The sequence below is a fragment of the Cimex lectularius genome, unplaced genomic scaffold (genome assembly GCF_000648675.2).
Source record: "Cimex lectularius strain Harlan isolate CLEC.00 unplaced genomic scaffold, Clec_2.1 scaffold104, whole genome shotgun sequence".
NCBI classification, from domain to species: Eukaryota; Metazoa; Arthropoda; class Insecta; order Hemiptera; family Cimicidae; genus Cimex; species Cimex lectularius.
The window spans coordinates 177043-193394 of NW_019392737.1; the positions used below are offsets into that span (position 1 = coordinate 177043).

The 16352-nt window shown below is 33.7% G+C and overlaps 1 protein-coding gene across 11 annotated transcripts in view; it reads right to left on the reverse strand.

Moving 5' to 3' along the window:
- LOC106665649 (neural-cadherin) overlaps nt 1-16352 on the reverse strand; it is a 538139-nt gene that overhangs the window by 34695 nt on the left and 487092 nt on the right. For all 11 annotated transcript variants that reach the window (XM_024226991.1, XM_014392225.2, XM_014392222.2 and 8 more), the window contains one exon: nt 6800-6915. In XM_024226991.1, coding sequence (XP_024082759.1) covers nt 6800-6915 — 116 coding nt within the window. The remainder of the gene's footprint in view (nt 1-6799; nt 6916-16352) is intronic.

Sequence of the window (16352 nt, forward strand, 5' to 3'; positions counted from 1 at the left end):
ATTATATCGTTGTGAATTGTAACGATTGCCATCCATTACAACTAAAGAAACGATAGGATTGATCTGACTGTCCATCGCCTATAATTTAATTCCCCTAATTGCAATTTCTTTGATTCCGGGTTCATGTTTTTCTTCAACCCTTTGATCCCACGACATGTTAAAAAATTTAAAACGCCTAATCCAATTGTTTTCGGAAAGTCACGGCCGTGTTAGAATTGGAATTCGGCTACAATCTCGTCCCTCTGCCGTACCAATTCCATGGTGCTTATTAGTGCCGACACCCGGTGGAATTTTAATTCGAGAGATGAATTGAAGCGATGGGAAAAACGATTTTAGGGTCAGAAGGGGTGATAGATATGACTGGAAAATCGGGAGGGGCGAGTGTGTAATTGGTTCCTCAGTGAAATTTACGACCATCGAACTAAATTTAACATTCCTGATATTTTAAATTACAATTCTTCAAAATGAAACTCCTTGATATTAATTTATGCGAAATAGACACAGCAGGGTAAACGACTGAATACAAAATTTACCCCACGTGTTTAAAATCTTCAAGAACGTAAATTGTCCATAGTCTAGGATTGTTCTTGAAATTTATTTTTACTAAAAAGTTAGGTTAGTAGCTGAAAAAAAATTAAACAATTAAATAACAACAACAAAAAGAAAAATATTGATTTTATATTTTAAGTGATATAAAATACAATATTATAACATAAATTATTTTGTATTTTAAAGTTTTGTTATTCTACTGTACGATATTTGAACGCTTGGCATCGATTCAATTTCTCAAGAAAATGTCCAAAAACAAAATAATTAATCAATCGCCTTCCATTCATACATATATCACATTTAATACCATGAAACAATATTTTAAAATGCACACCCTTAACAGATCACGTGAAATAATAAATAAACGCTAATAAAATTAAGTAGTCAACTTTTCTTAGGAAATATTCTGTTCTTCCTTTATTGTTTAATCTATAAAAATGTATAAAAAAGCTTTTTCATGGACGTTTCTACCAATTACACAAATGAAAACACACATGCAAATAAAAAACATCAGCCTTGGAGGTTTCTCCCCTTTACCGAATTAAAAACAATATCATCAATCAAAATTCAACGGATTAGTATACGGAAAACGAACCTGAGGAATAGAGGGGGTATTTTTAAATAAACTTTTTTTGACATATGCTATTTCGTCATATTAATGAAATCTGCATCCTCGGGGCACAGCTAAGTCAAAAAACATAACTTTTCAAGATAGCGATTTTAAAGTTTTGACCTTTGGTAAAAGTAGAATTATCAAAATGTTTCGACTTAATCTATTATAGACTTATGAATACTTACTGGATTTGGCATTTATCTCATTCGGCCAAAATTTATTTTGGGTAGGAAGTCATAACATCCAACTGGTCGTTGGGTGTTATGGACAAGGACTCACAATTACTTTGTTTTTTCCAATTAATATAAAATAAAATTTCATGGAGTATGTCGAGGTTCGAACCCAGAACCGCTAGCGTGGCAAATACGAATAGAACCCCCTAATCACACGGCCTGATAATGATGAATAGTTGACAAACAATCCTTATTAAAATTATACGGCTTCATAATAAAACCAAACAGTACCTCTTTTCTAACAAATTTATCGCAATTCAGAAATAATTGTTCAGATAACAATTAATGCAAGTAGTAAAACATTTTTCAAAATGATGAAGTACGACACGGTATAACGAAAGTTAAGAAAATCCGAAATTAGGCAGGTTTCCAAATAAATTACTGCCTCCCAGAAACCTGACACATATTGCTTTGGCAAAATTAAAAGTACTTTTAACAACATTTTAATTGTAAATAGTTGGCAAACCATGAACCAGAGGTGGGTGAGACAGTTAAAATATAATCACCAAGTAGTGGTCTCGGCAATAGATTTCGTATCGTTAGAGGAGGTAAAATTTAAGTTTAATTAAAGTTTATAAACTAGTGAGTTAAAATCAGCGGACGAAAAGCATCTCGTTCAATCAAGTTGTCTCTTCTCGACTCCGTCGCGAGACTTTAAGAATCCTTACATGACCTCCTCCGCTACGTTATCAGTCCCCTCCTAAACTTTTACTCAACGTCAAACACCTAATTAAAAATCTATCCTTCTAGATAGTAAACTCTTATCAAAAGCCATAGTTTTCCGAGCTAGATTTTATAATACAACACTCCGAACACTCGATTCACTTAAACTATCACACCACGTTCCGAATGCCTATCATCCCATTAGGTACTGCCAATTTTTGGTAAACACTTTGAAAAGCACCTGCTTAAGCAAATACTACCCATCCGGGAATACTAATACTCTAATATAATCCCCGATCATCCATTTAGGTTTAGGCGTCCTCACCATTGCCAGTTCAACAGTGCCGTCGTATGGGCGTTATCGCATCCTCCCTTCAGTAGGGGCTGGGCCGGATCTTTCATCAATTCGAACAGGCTTCCGATTGAGTATGACAACTGAGTATACTCTGGATGAGGGATTCCTAGTCTCCACACACTTCCTCATCCTTACACATCACAGGTACTTTAGAGTTTAGAGTAAAGCCAGAAACACACTTACCCGATGCTACGCCATGCGACGCTACCCGATGTTGCCCGACGCAAATCCAAACTCCAATTTTCCATAAGGTTGCATTACCCCCCATCTACCCGATGTTATGCCACGCTAACCTACCCGACGCTCTGCGATGCCCACTGTCCAGATTTTCGTCGGGTCGCATCGAGTACAGTAAAAGAACCGGACACTCATATTTTTAATCAAACTACATGTATTATTGTCGTTATATTAATTACAACATAATTATTGTGCAATATATGTATATATACAAATATATACAAATTAACTGATTAAAAATTAATTAGTTTTTATTTAAAAAAATAATTTTAATGGTTTGGTAGAAAACTAATCAAAACACCGGAATACGATTTTTTGATATAATGAATTTAACTAACAATGTATTCTACTCGCTTCGGCGGTACATATACTAAAATTAGAACAATTTATTACACGGTTTTGCTCATAAAATTTAATTAACAATTTATTTCATTGTTTTGCTCGTAAAATTACACCATTTTGTAATGTCTGGTAGCATCAGAACAGGACTCTCATATTTTTTGTAGTTTATTTCAAACTAAGTACGTGTAATTTTGTCGTTATATTAATTACAACATGTTATTTTAATGTAAACCAAATTAAACGAGATCAAAAATGCATAAGTTTTTATAAACATTGTTTAATTATGATGGTTAGGAGTAACTTTATTTAAAACAATTAAGTTTAACAAACAATTTATTAGATGGTTGTGCTCATAAAATTTAACTAACAATTTATTACAAGGTTTTGCTCAAAATAGTGCATTAAGAACAAAAGATGCGTTGCGATTGTGATAGTGATTATTGTGATAAACGCTGTGGACAGTACGTGTGCTTGCGTCGCATAGATGTGCACACCCCAACAAAACGTGGCCAGGCGTCGGGTAGCGTCGCATGGCGTAGCATCGGGTAAGTGTGTTCCTGGCTTAAAGGTCGGATCTTCTCACTGCCCCTTGTTCATGGAGGCCCGAGGGTTCTTCAGATTGGCGTCCTCTAACCTGCTGATTCCCTTCCCATCCCAACAATACAAAGTCACAAAACATAACCTTAACCCTATGTCGCATCATAACCTCTAATAATATTAGAGCCTGTCACCACCTCCTAACGAAAACATCATCCGCTAACTTGAGCTTTGACTGACAAGTGACTGACCTGGAATCCCCATATAACTTAACCGAAGATACTGGTTACATACTTACAAGGCGACTAGACAACAGATCAAAATTTTCCTCGGGAATATAATCATATAAAAATTAACTGTGAAACGAATATGGCATAGAACCATGGGGTTCAACGAAAGCTTCCAAATGACGCAGAATGAGACCCTCTATCACCTCAACCTCACCAATACTCAATAGAGACCTAATTCTTCCCTTTATAAAAGAAGTTCCAAGATCCACCTACGAAAAATCCCATTCTAACCTTCAACCCTACTGTAATCCTCACGTACGAAAATCCTCTCGATCTCTTCCCTCCCAACGTCTAAAAGGACAGTTGTTTCGACACCTGCTCTCAGAGTGCGAATGATTACACTAAATAAATGATTAAGGTTGATTATTGCTCAATAAAAAAAACCGGGCTGTGATTAACTAGAACCTATTCAATTTCACAATATGGAGGCAATTTTGTTTTATTCATCGTAAAAAATAACGAAGTTCATTCATTATTTCGTGAACAAGAAATAATTATAACGATTCGAATTTAATCAGGCAGAACGACAAGCCATAAACAAACAGCTAGTTTATTAATTGAGAATAGTTTCCTTTGACGTTGGCTATTATGTTAATGTATTTTCAATTACTACATTGAGTAACGAATGAAACAATCAACTTGATACATGCGCCATATTTTCAGATTTGATCGAATCTGAATTTATCAGAACTGGTCGTTGTTAATTTGTATCGTCGGAAGGATCAAAACGGACTGGAAATTTAAATCGATTAACATTTAGAAATCTACTTCTTTCAATAGTAAAAGGTTTTCACAAATTGTCCCAACGTACGAATTATTAGGGACAAATCCCAGCTAGTGGGAAAGAGAGAGAGAGAGAGAGAGGGGGGAACGAGATCTCATTAGGCTTGATAAATTGTGATGTATGCATCACAGAAGTATTGAAAACAGTATCGAGAAAATAATGAATTCAGAATCAGACATACGATTTCAATCCTTCGCTTATATAAATATGCCAACTACAAGATTAACGAATCGAATAAAAGATTTGATTTCTCATTTTCTTTTCTCGATAAACATCCAAATGAACATTTAGTTCGACTTTAGCATATTTGATGAAGTAACTGAACGAGCATGGGCAGTATATAAAATATCAGTAATAGATAATTTAGTACACTCAGAAAAATCAATTTTTACGATAAAGATAACCGAATTATTCAAAAGAACGAAAATATTATTAACAATATTTGCTTTTAAACTTGTGCATTTTTAAATGTATATCTTTACAGAAGCGGTCATATCGATCCCAGGGGTTCAGGAATTAAAAAAGCAATTTGGAAGCACTTTTTATACCTGGACACGTCTAATTAATTTACGTTTATTTTATTTTTAATTTTTGCAAAATACAGAAAAATATGCAGTAGTTGATTTATTTTTATTTTTTATTTATTTTTTGGCCAGATAACGGCTAGGAACACAGTCTTGCTGCTCACGTTTTCTCAATCTCTCAATTTTTTATTAAGTGCCTCTTTCTGTGACGTTTAACCCTTCCACGTTATTGAAATAAAATAACCATTCATACTATTATACTATTAGATGAAAACGACGTAATCTAAGTCTGGCGGGATTTAAGAGTTCTTGATATATTGCAGAAACCTTCCTTATAATTATGCTAAAATTATGAACAACTAAACGGTTGGGAGGCCGGCAATTATTCACGCCAATAAAAAAATTCACTCAGATAAAAAAATCACGCATTTTTTCCTATGTTAACTTAATTGGCTCAACAGTTCTATGTATAATCGATAATCCACACCGTGTCCGCACATAGTCAACCATTCGCGTAAATAAATACATTCACATAATTGGGTAAACAGCAGGTTAGGGTAGTATATTATGCAAGTGAATACCACCTATCAAACTCTTAAACATATATCTGGATCCTGATTATTCGTGTGCAAAGACAGGTCGATACACATAAAAATTTAAACATTCATTCACACAAACGGATAGTCACCAGGATTTTTGATATTATATCAGTGATTCCCCCCCCCCTGACATTGCAAATATATATAAAACTAAATAACCTAAACTATTTCGGTGTGTCTGTCGGTATTCCACACAGACCGTATCTATTCACCACTCACGCAAATAAATGCAATCACATAATCGGGTAGCCATCAGGGTTTTTGGTGTTACGCACGTGACTACCCCTATATATTGCAACTACTACCTACCCCCCCACTCTCTCACTTTATATATATATAAACTACTAAATAACCTTGTCTAGTTTGGTGCGTCTATGAGTCAATATTTCATAACAAAATATACCAAAGTAGACTCCAACGTTCACGCAAATAGATACAATCGTTCAAATTATTTCAACCAATGTAAATAACGGCTATGCGACTAGTATACGTCTATCTGCTTCATGTAATCAATTTCTATTATAATGATTACTGTGCTTCGAAAGTCTGCGCGGAGCTAATTCCTCGCTCTTGCTTAAAGTTTGACCGATTTTTGTGAACTGTTTAAAGGGCATCTACGTGGTCATCGGATATGCAGTAATGTTAATAAAAACAATAACAAATGGGTAAATATTTCTTAAATTCTACCCAGTTTAATTTTATTAAAATAGAAATATCTGCCAAATTAAACGGGGATACAAACAACATCATATATTAACTAAACCCTTTATGAAGGTTAACTAGTTTGTTACAAAGTAATTATACAATAGTTAACTCAAAGAGCAGCTAAGTAAGATTATTTCGCTCCAATGTTCTCTTCATATAATTTAACCATGTATTTGAGCGAAAGGCATTACACGAAACTTAGAAGGGTTTTATTTAGTTTATCAAGGAATACTTGTAAGTTAATACATTGTAATTTATGAAAATTACCAAGAGATGAAACCAGGCGTTCAAATAAGAAGTAGAACAATACTTATTTTATTGTTTTAGAAACGTTGGTATGCTTATTGGGCTTATTTTAATTAACTTACCCTTTTCCTCGTTTCGTAGTCGAGAGCTCCGGCAACGTAAATAGCTCCGGTCATGTTTTTGACAGCGAAGGCACCTCCTATGTTACCGCTCGTGATCTCGTATCGAATACGCGAGGCTGTGAACAAAGAAAAACCATTATTAAGTCAACTGACAGAAAAAAAGAAGATTTGTCTTAAATGCTAGTTTTATTTATTGATTTATTTATCCGTCCGGTGGCTCTGAGTCCCTGCAGAGCGCAGTCTGGGATAGAGATCTACATTTGCTATAAGGACTTATATCGAGAGGGGAAGTTTCTCTTTTCAAAGGAGTAACAATCTGTCCTGTCAATCTTGCCCACACAACTGCGTCTTTGTACTATTTTCGTAGAATTCCGTTTAGTGACATTGCAAAGGAGAAAGACAATGGAAACGACTTATTCTTTCTCGTATACGATTTCTCTGGATAAATCGCCATGAAAAGAATGCGTATACAAAAGAGAGGTATTATCAATCACAAAGCATCCAGCAGTTTGGGATGCGATTCTGAATGTTTGATCAAAGGTTGAAAATGTAATGGATCTATAATAAATACAGACCAACTGGGAAGAAGGAAAAAAAAGGATCTCTCCTCTTTCATCCATCGTCAACAATAACCGGATCTCTTGAAAAAATGAGTAACAATTATTATAGAATTTTTTTGCGTTTTGTTTACGTTGTCGCATTAATATGACAGAACATATTGCTCTTCAGATTTACGTTCTTCAAAATCTGAAGACAAACTAGTACAATATTAACAAATTACAATGATTAAACGGCGAAAAGTTATTATAAAAAAAAGCTTATAAGGAATCGAACCATTTACAGTTTTAACGGATATACGCCCCTGAACAGACGTCAATATTTCAGGATGTTATCGTACATGTCAAACTTGACTAAAACGGCTCTATTGTCCAAAGCCTGATTCTCGATTGAATTCGAGATATTTCACTTTTTATGTTACTTCAACAATTCACAACTTTAACTCTCATATCTAATAAAATGTAAATCCCACTGTAAATTTGATTACACCAATGGAAAGAGCACTGAAAACCATATTTTATTTTTTTCAAGCCAGCTAGCTGCTAAGGTTATTTCGCGTTTTCCCACCTCGCGTATTTTTTAGAACAAACAGAATAAGCTCTTCCGTAAGAGACCTGGCGAACTTTCTGATAACCATATTATTATTATTATTACTATTATTTTGTAGCCTTGAGGAAACAAAATACAAAATCACTTACAAAATCAACTCTTTCCAAGTTTCCAAAGTTCTTGTCAAAAGTTTAAATAAGATATTCTTGGTTCTGTAAGGCAGATATGGCGCATAAACAAAAGTTGCCCTTAGCTGTAAACACATACTTAATTTCTCAAAGGTCTATCACTAAAAAAATATCCATTAAGATTTTAAAACTGCTATTAAACATAATGAAGTAATACAAAAGAAAAACAAAAAGCTTGAGAGCCGTAGAATCTGCCAGGAAACAACACTTGGCATTTTTTAAGAAGGTAGACTTATTTGCCATTTAATTTTACTTCTTAAAGGTTTTTGATTTTTCTTACTTTCACTGTTATACCAAAGAGTCTTTTCTATTTACTTTGTATTACTTGAATTATTTTTTAAATGTAAGTTTCAAACGACTGATTTTTTGTTTAACCGTTGTTAATCGAAAAATCAATTTTTCAATTTAGAAATTAATTTTACATTGGCAATAATTGACTTTTGAGAAATTAAGTACAGTCCATTACTCGGGCCAACATTTTGCGCCGCACAAGCGCTCTATATGCCAGTGTTTATAAGACCTACAAAATCTTACGCAAACATTAGAGAAGTACTTTGGAAACTAGTACATGTTAAACTTCTAAGTTATTTTATATGTGTGTAATGGTAATTGATTAAGTGACCGTTAGTTAATGATCATTTAAAGATCGTGAGATGCAGTTTTGGGGTGATGTAGGTTAGAAGCATTGTCTTTATCGTGGCAACGTTTCGATCTTTATTGAGATCATCTTCAGGGTCTGGGATTTATAAACATTGTTACAAACAACATACAAATACATATAAGATATGAATATGAATTTATACAATGAAATACAAAAAAAGAAATGTTAGGTTTAATCAAAGTATTTGTGCTCACTCTAAGTGTGTGTTGTCTGTGTAGTCGTGTAACTGTGGTGTGTCTCTCGAGAGTACTAGTCAGATTTGAAATCACGAATAAATGAATCTCATACATATTTAATGATCTTTCATTGGTGGTCGATTTATAGTAAAACTATTATTTTATGATACACGAGGGTCCTCATGGAATTAACTTGTGAAAGATTCAAGTAACCTGAAACGTGAAATATCTTGAATACAATTGAGAATCTGACTTTGAACAATAATGACTTTTTATTTCGATTTGCCATCTAAGATAACCTTCTGAAGAATTGACGTTTCGCGACACACTTTATATTGCCACGCTAACGGTTTTGGGTTCAAAACCTGGCACACCACAACACATCTTAATTAATCATAATATTTATAGTGGTTTGGTCTACGATCCCCAACGAGTAGTTTGACGTTAACCCCTCCTAGATGACTGGGATTACTCGAACTTTCTTTTCTCTAACTTTACCTACAAATAATTAAGGTTTTAGTTGAGATAAAAAAGTCAATGGCACGAGCGGGATTCGAACCCACGATCTTCGGCTAGATACGCCGCTTCTCTACCACTTGAGCTATCGTGACCTCGATCCACTCGGACTCGGGGTTGAGATGGGAAGTTAGTGTCCGAGTGGATCGAGGTCACGATAGCTCAAGTGGTAGAGTAGCGGCGTATCTAGCCGAAGATCGTGGGTTCGAATCCCGCTCGTGCCATTGACTTTTTTATCTCAACTAAAAACCCTTAATTAATTGTAAGATATTAATTGTTCAAGCGGACTACGAAATTAGTGAATTTACCTACAAAAATGAATTGTGGGTTTTTGAATAATCAACGTTGAAATAATCTAGGCACCAGTTATGTGATAAATATGAGAAGATATTTTGAACAAGTAGATTAGTTTTTGATTTATGATCTTCATACCCAGTGAAGGCGTATTTTAACCATATTCCCAAATTTACACGACTAATGCACGACCTGTCTTGCAATTTATACCTTGGGATTTGCGATGAGCCTGTGATTAATAGATAGAAGGGGGAGGTATAATTCATTTTAATATTCAATCATGAAAGGATTTAAAGGATAGAACAATCCATACAGGAATATAATAATATTATCCAATAAAATATTAAAAGCGAGGAAATTCTGAAATTTGTTCGTTACCGATCATTTTGGTATGACCATCCTCGCTGGGTCGGTCTGTCATACGCGTTTTTTGTACATGAAAAATGATATAACTTTAGAAATTTGGTTTGGATAAACAGGGTGAGGCAACACAGACCAATCCAGCAAGGATAGGCGAACCAATATGATCGGTATCGTCGAAATTTCAGGTTCATCACTCTACAGACAAATCTTCAAAGAAAAAAAATTGCTGAAGTTAAGGCAGGTAAATTGATTGTTGAAAAAAACTTTCGTAATTTCCAAAGAATTAACGAGCTAATATTGGACCATTAAAATTCATCTTGCTTTATTCATTTAATCGCTTGAAAAAAGTAGCCAATTAAATTGTTTCAATAACAATTGCCACGTGTATGATACATAAAACAGACAATGATCTTATATTCAGTGCCCATTATTAAATATAAAGTTTAATCTTAGAAGGCTAGAGAATGTAATATTTCTCAATAAAAACTAATGACCATTTGAAAAAGGTAGGAGTATTTTCATTTCATTATTTTCAATCGTTTCCGTAAACAATATAGATAACATAGAATAATAAATTAATTTTAAATTAATACATTAGTACAATATACAAAATTATTGGCCAAAGCTAATGAGCACGCATTACTAATTAATTATAAGCGCTAATGAGTCTGACTGTTAGCAACTAAATTTTAATCGTTTTATTACATATAATGATCAATAAGGCAATCTATATTTAGTAATTCATGATAACAGGACCAATTAGAAGAACGAATGGAATTAACTTTGTTTAAAGGGCAAATAGCTCTTACCTCTCTATGGGAATATAATGTAAAGATATTCAATGCGAGATAACTGTAAACTACGACAATGCAAGTTGTAAATTTTCTATAATCCTTTAGCTAAAGTTTGAACAAAACCTTTCGATAAAGGAATTTATATGTTAAGTATTAATCCACGGAAAATGTAGACTCACATTGAACGGCTCAGACTTTCATTTTAAATTTGTGTAATAAAAGTTTAACTCGTATGTGGGATATATTTAAATGGTGAGGCAATATCGTTCCGCGCGTTACGAGAGCATCGCATCGTTGCATCGTCATGGAGACGACGGCGATTAAACCTCCAGAGGAAGTAGAAGTTTGAAGGAAAGGATGGGACGGTACCTTGGGCGGTTTCCGCTCGAGGAAATGTACCATTGTTGCTAACCAAGGCAATATCATGGCACACAATAAAGTGAATTATGTTATACTAGAATATTATTATTTACATTAATTTGCAATGTTTCGATTTTCAATTCTTTCAGTATATCTTTTAATTATTATAAAACGATGGATTATAATAATTGGAGAAAGGCTGATTTACTTTTTAAAGAATTGTAGGTAAAAAAAAAAAAATGAAAAGGACTTTAAAACTTTGTACTAAAGGATTATCGCCTATCGAACCGCGACATCAAACGGGTATTTTGACATCAAGATCTTCCCATGAGAGAAATTACTTTACTTTAGTTTTACTACCGAACCGCAATTTTGTCCTTAGGTGTATCGTGAACAGGCGTAAATACTTCAGAAGGTTATACTCACATAAAATTGGACAAAGAGGAAAGTCCCTATTTTCCGAAGTCTAATTCTCAATTGTATTCGAGATATTTCACTTTTCAGGTTACTTCAATCTTTCACAACTTTATTCGGAAAGTTTCCCGTATCTCATAAAATCAATAATCATTCTGTAAAAATATACAAAACCACTTAAAATGTAACTTTTACTACTTTGCAAAGCGGGAAGACTTTATCATCACAGTTTCCGCTCTAACTCTACCAAGGAAAAGCTCTGGTACTAGGAACGCTATTCATGATCGGTAGAGACTGGATACCATACCCTTGCAAAATATCCTATTACTTACAGTATTACAGAATCAGAAACCTTACAGCAAAATCAGTAGTTCAGTTTGAGCAAACTAGACGAATAATTAGTGCAAAAGAGCGTAATCTTTTCGACTCCTGATTTGAAAAAAAAATTAACAGTCAATTCCAAACAAGATTATATAAGTTAAATTTAATTATATTAATAAGTTAATTTAATAATCCCTTTGCTCCTGTAGAAACTCTTACAAAGTTTAGAATAGCCCTTAAATTATAGTAACAATATTGTTAAATGGAAAAAATATTCGCGATTAAAAGAATGTTCATCGGCATTTAGTTTTTTAAATTAAAAACGGGCGTCGGCGGCCACGACCTCATGTAAGGCAAAGGTCCCGAGATCGAATCCAGCGGCCCCGAATTCAAACCCGATATTCTTACAAGATTTTTTTCTTAAATGTATAAAAGGACCAGCGTAATTATTTCGTGATAGAACTAAGTTCGACATTTAATAAAAATCCGTTTCGTGGGTGTAATAATACTACAGAAATAATAATAATATAACAATACATAATAATAGAACAAAGTTAATAAAGGCTTTTATAATAGCTAACAGAAATAGGATATTTTGATAATTTTGACCCAATTTTTACAATTTCTATTTCTGTTTTGTAGTTTTCATTAACATTTCTGGTAGCGGAGTGTAAAAACACGTACTATCACTCACGTCAGCATAATAGCATTTCTAAATTATTGGACTGTAAAAGTAATAAATGACAAAGGTTTGTATACATTGAACTCATCTCCAAATTGACAACAGATTGTTTTGTGCATACAGACATTACTCAACAGTAGTTTATCACCGTAATATTTTTCCTCTGGATGTTTCCAGTTGAAGGTATAACGAGATTTACCGCTCGTTTCTATTGTAAATATAGTGAAACCCTGGATTATTTCAAGTCCGTATAAGTGGAAGCATTCAACAAACCTCGGGACGATGGCCCCCAAAGGGGTGACTATTTTGCCATTTGAACCAGTGCCAAGCCGTTTTATTTAGCTGAGCGAGCAGTAAGTTCACATATTAATTACGAAAGGTAATCACACTGTTGGAAATACGAATGCCCGTTGCAAAAACCTTCTCGGCTCGAGGTGAAGAAAAGGTGTACACAAAAGAGTTTATTATCAATTATCTCGTGTAAATGTTTCCAAAGCTATCATCACCTGGATAGTTGGACTAACAGGGTACTCTTTTTTTCCCCCGAGATAAATACGTCTATGTGTTTTTTCTTTTTAATCATTATTAAAAATGCGCCATTCATCACGAGAAAACATCCCTTCACATACTTCCTTTGTAAAAATAGTAGAGCTGTATGAATTAAATAGGGGCCCAATTAAATTATTTCCATCCTATTGTTCTCGTTTTACGGAATTTCGCTTTTACTGGTAGTACTTACGCAATAAAAAGCAACAATATATGTAACATATGAAATTTATATGAAAACGAAAATTTATTGCATATCTTTCTAAAGTGTCCAATTTATATATAAGGGTAAGAGATCCCAGATTAAGCCAGCATCTCTCTAATTTATTATCCTTAGAATATCAACCTATGCCTCTTAGTAACTTTCTCGTGCCAAAAACAAATCAGTAACGCATTAATTTTTCTTAAGGAAGCATTAAAATTAACATCATTCGCAATATATGAATAAACTCAAATGAAGCGCGTGCAAGTAGTACGTATATACGAGCATTAATAGTACATATGTGTGATTGCTTATACAATAGCATAGGGATGTAAAGAAATAGCATAATTTTTCTTTTCCTTGTACTGTTGATGAATTTTGATATTGTTCTTTAGTATAGCTGTCATTCAACGTTTCGATTATTTGTTCTCTATTACAACTATTCTCAGTTAACAATTTAGTTGTAACCAACTATCAGTGCAATTATTATTATTATTTTTTTAATATTTTGATGCTTGTTATATGTACAAATATGTTGGCCCGTGAGTACAACAAAAAGCTATGTAAGACCAGACCTCGTGTAAATTGTACATTACAAAAATTTCAAAAATAAGTAATAATAACATTCCTTTTATCTATGGTTTTGGTTGAGATGAAAAAACGGGATTTGAACCCACTATCTTCAGCACAATAGCAGCTCTAGCCAAAGATCGTGGGTAGGAATCCAGCTCGTGATACAACCAAGACCTTTATATAAAAATAATTCATTTAAACAGTTAATACGGTCAATTATGACCGCTAAACATATACGGATTAAAATAATAATATAATAATACTTCTCCAAACTAAAACTGTATAATAATAATATGCTAGTCTGACTCCATTATTATTATTATTGGCCATACAAGCCTATGCGAAATGTTTCAATTATGGAACAAATATTTGAAATTCTAATTAAAAAACAGGATTAAATTTTATATGTAATTTAAAATGAGATTTTTGCATACATTTGACCTTCCAAAATAAGAATTTTAAAAGAATAAATTAAACCTTTGGATGGCAATAGGATAGATTAGTTTATGTGTGAATGTTTGGAGTCAGAGATTCATAGCACTCAGAAGAGATATAGTTAACCTAAGAAGGTTTGGATGTTAGGGCGTGACATTTCAACCTTAGGCGTTAAAACGCCCTTAAAAATTAATAATAATAATAGGTTGTATTATTAGTTACTATTTTATTTAACGTATTTTATTGGTTATGACATAAACACAACGGAAATATTGGATGATGTATTCGTTAAGTGACGTTTAGAGCTTTGTGTCTGAGTGAAATAGCATTTTGTTAAAAATATTTAATTGTAATTGGACGTTATGGAAAAAATAGGGTATTTTTCTGTATCTAGATATACTAGATAATCTAGGCAGTTTTTGTGGAGATGAAAGAGCTTTTTAAGAAATATGTTTGGATTTTTTCGATTTCTGCACAGTCTCTGTATCGCATGACTGTTCTTACAGCTGCAACAAATACCCTATATTTTTTTTGACAAAGGCATGACTTCATTTTCCATTAGCTGTATCCATGTAGACGCCAAAGAAATACTATTCGGTGGTTTTTCGTGAAAATGTTTCTTATAATTTAACTGAGGTTATTAAAATTACTCTCAAAGGCGTGTATTGTTTTATTACTATTTTCTTTCGTAATAAGGTAGTATTAACAGTAATAATAATGGAGAATTAAGTTTGTTCGAACCATTAAATTAATAAATTACTGTATGTAATAATGAATATAAAAATTAGTAAAGAAAATTTTTAATTTTTTTACAGTTTCTAAAAAAGAAAAAACTCTGGTAATTTTAAAAAGGACTACGCACCCACTGAATGAATAAAGCTTTTGTTATTCAAATTTTCCGAACTTTTCAATATTGTTACGTTATCCGTCGGCCCACTTTATTCAGCTAAAATGAAAGGATTGATAAAATGAGGCATCTTTCAGCTGTTCGGCGTGGAAGAGGGATTGGGGTTTTGTAGGGGCTCAAAATGGTGAAGGAACTTCATCACTGCCAACGCCTGGGCGGCCCGGGTTGACGGCATTTCAACCAAGTGAAACAAAATTGAAAAACGACCGAGGGCGATTTGTTTTTCCCCAATTCCCTTTCAGATGGTTTCGTTGTTCTCGCGGAAGAGTAATAGAATTGTAGCCATTAATTCAATAAGAAGGGGAGAAAGAGGAGAACCAATCCGAAATATCGGTTATGCCAGCCTATAAACGGAAAAATTGACTTTACAGATTTGTTTGATCAAAACACTACATTATGCACAATAATATCAGAGCCGATAATATAAAAATTGATTAAAAAGGGTTTAAATTTTTTTCTTGTACTTGTACTCATTATAAATTATAATTTGTTTATGAAACATTAAGCTCCTTAGTAATGCTCATATGCAAAACCTTGGAGGGTTTGAAATGTTGTTTACTGTAGACAAGAGAGTTTAAATTCGGCACTCAACAACAGAACTCGTTCTCCAAATTTGGAAGAGGGAACCAAAATAACTGCTGTCGTGCTTAAGCACAATTGTCATATCGGATGGTATTGCTATATGTTATATATGGAGCTAAGGGATGACTCACTTTTCTAGGAATAGAATGCTGCACCTATACGAGGGTTTTCGCTCAGAAGTACATAAGGGTCCGGGCGTCAACCTAGCGGGGCGTATTCTTAAACGATTGAGGATGATCCCCCCTTGATCCTTTTTTCAATTAAGATTGTAAGGTCATCCATCAACTATCACTCGATCGGACCTTCTCTACAGATCTGAACTTTTTTTAAATTGATTCGGAAACCATGACAGCTTACTGTTTTTCACGTTCTGGTGATACCTCTCCAGGTGGTCCACGGAGGCCATGTCGCGGACTGCAAGTATCCCCCTCG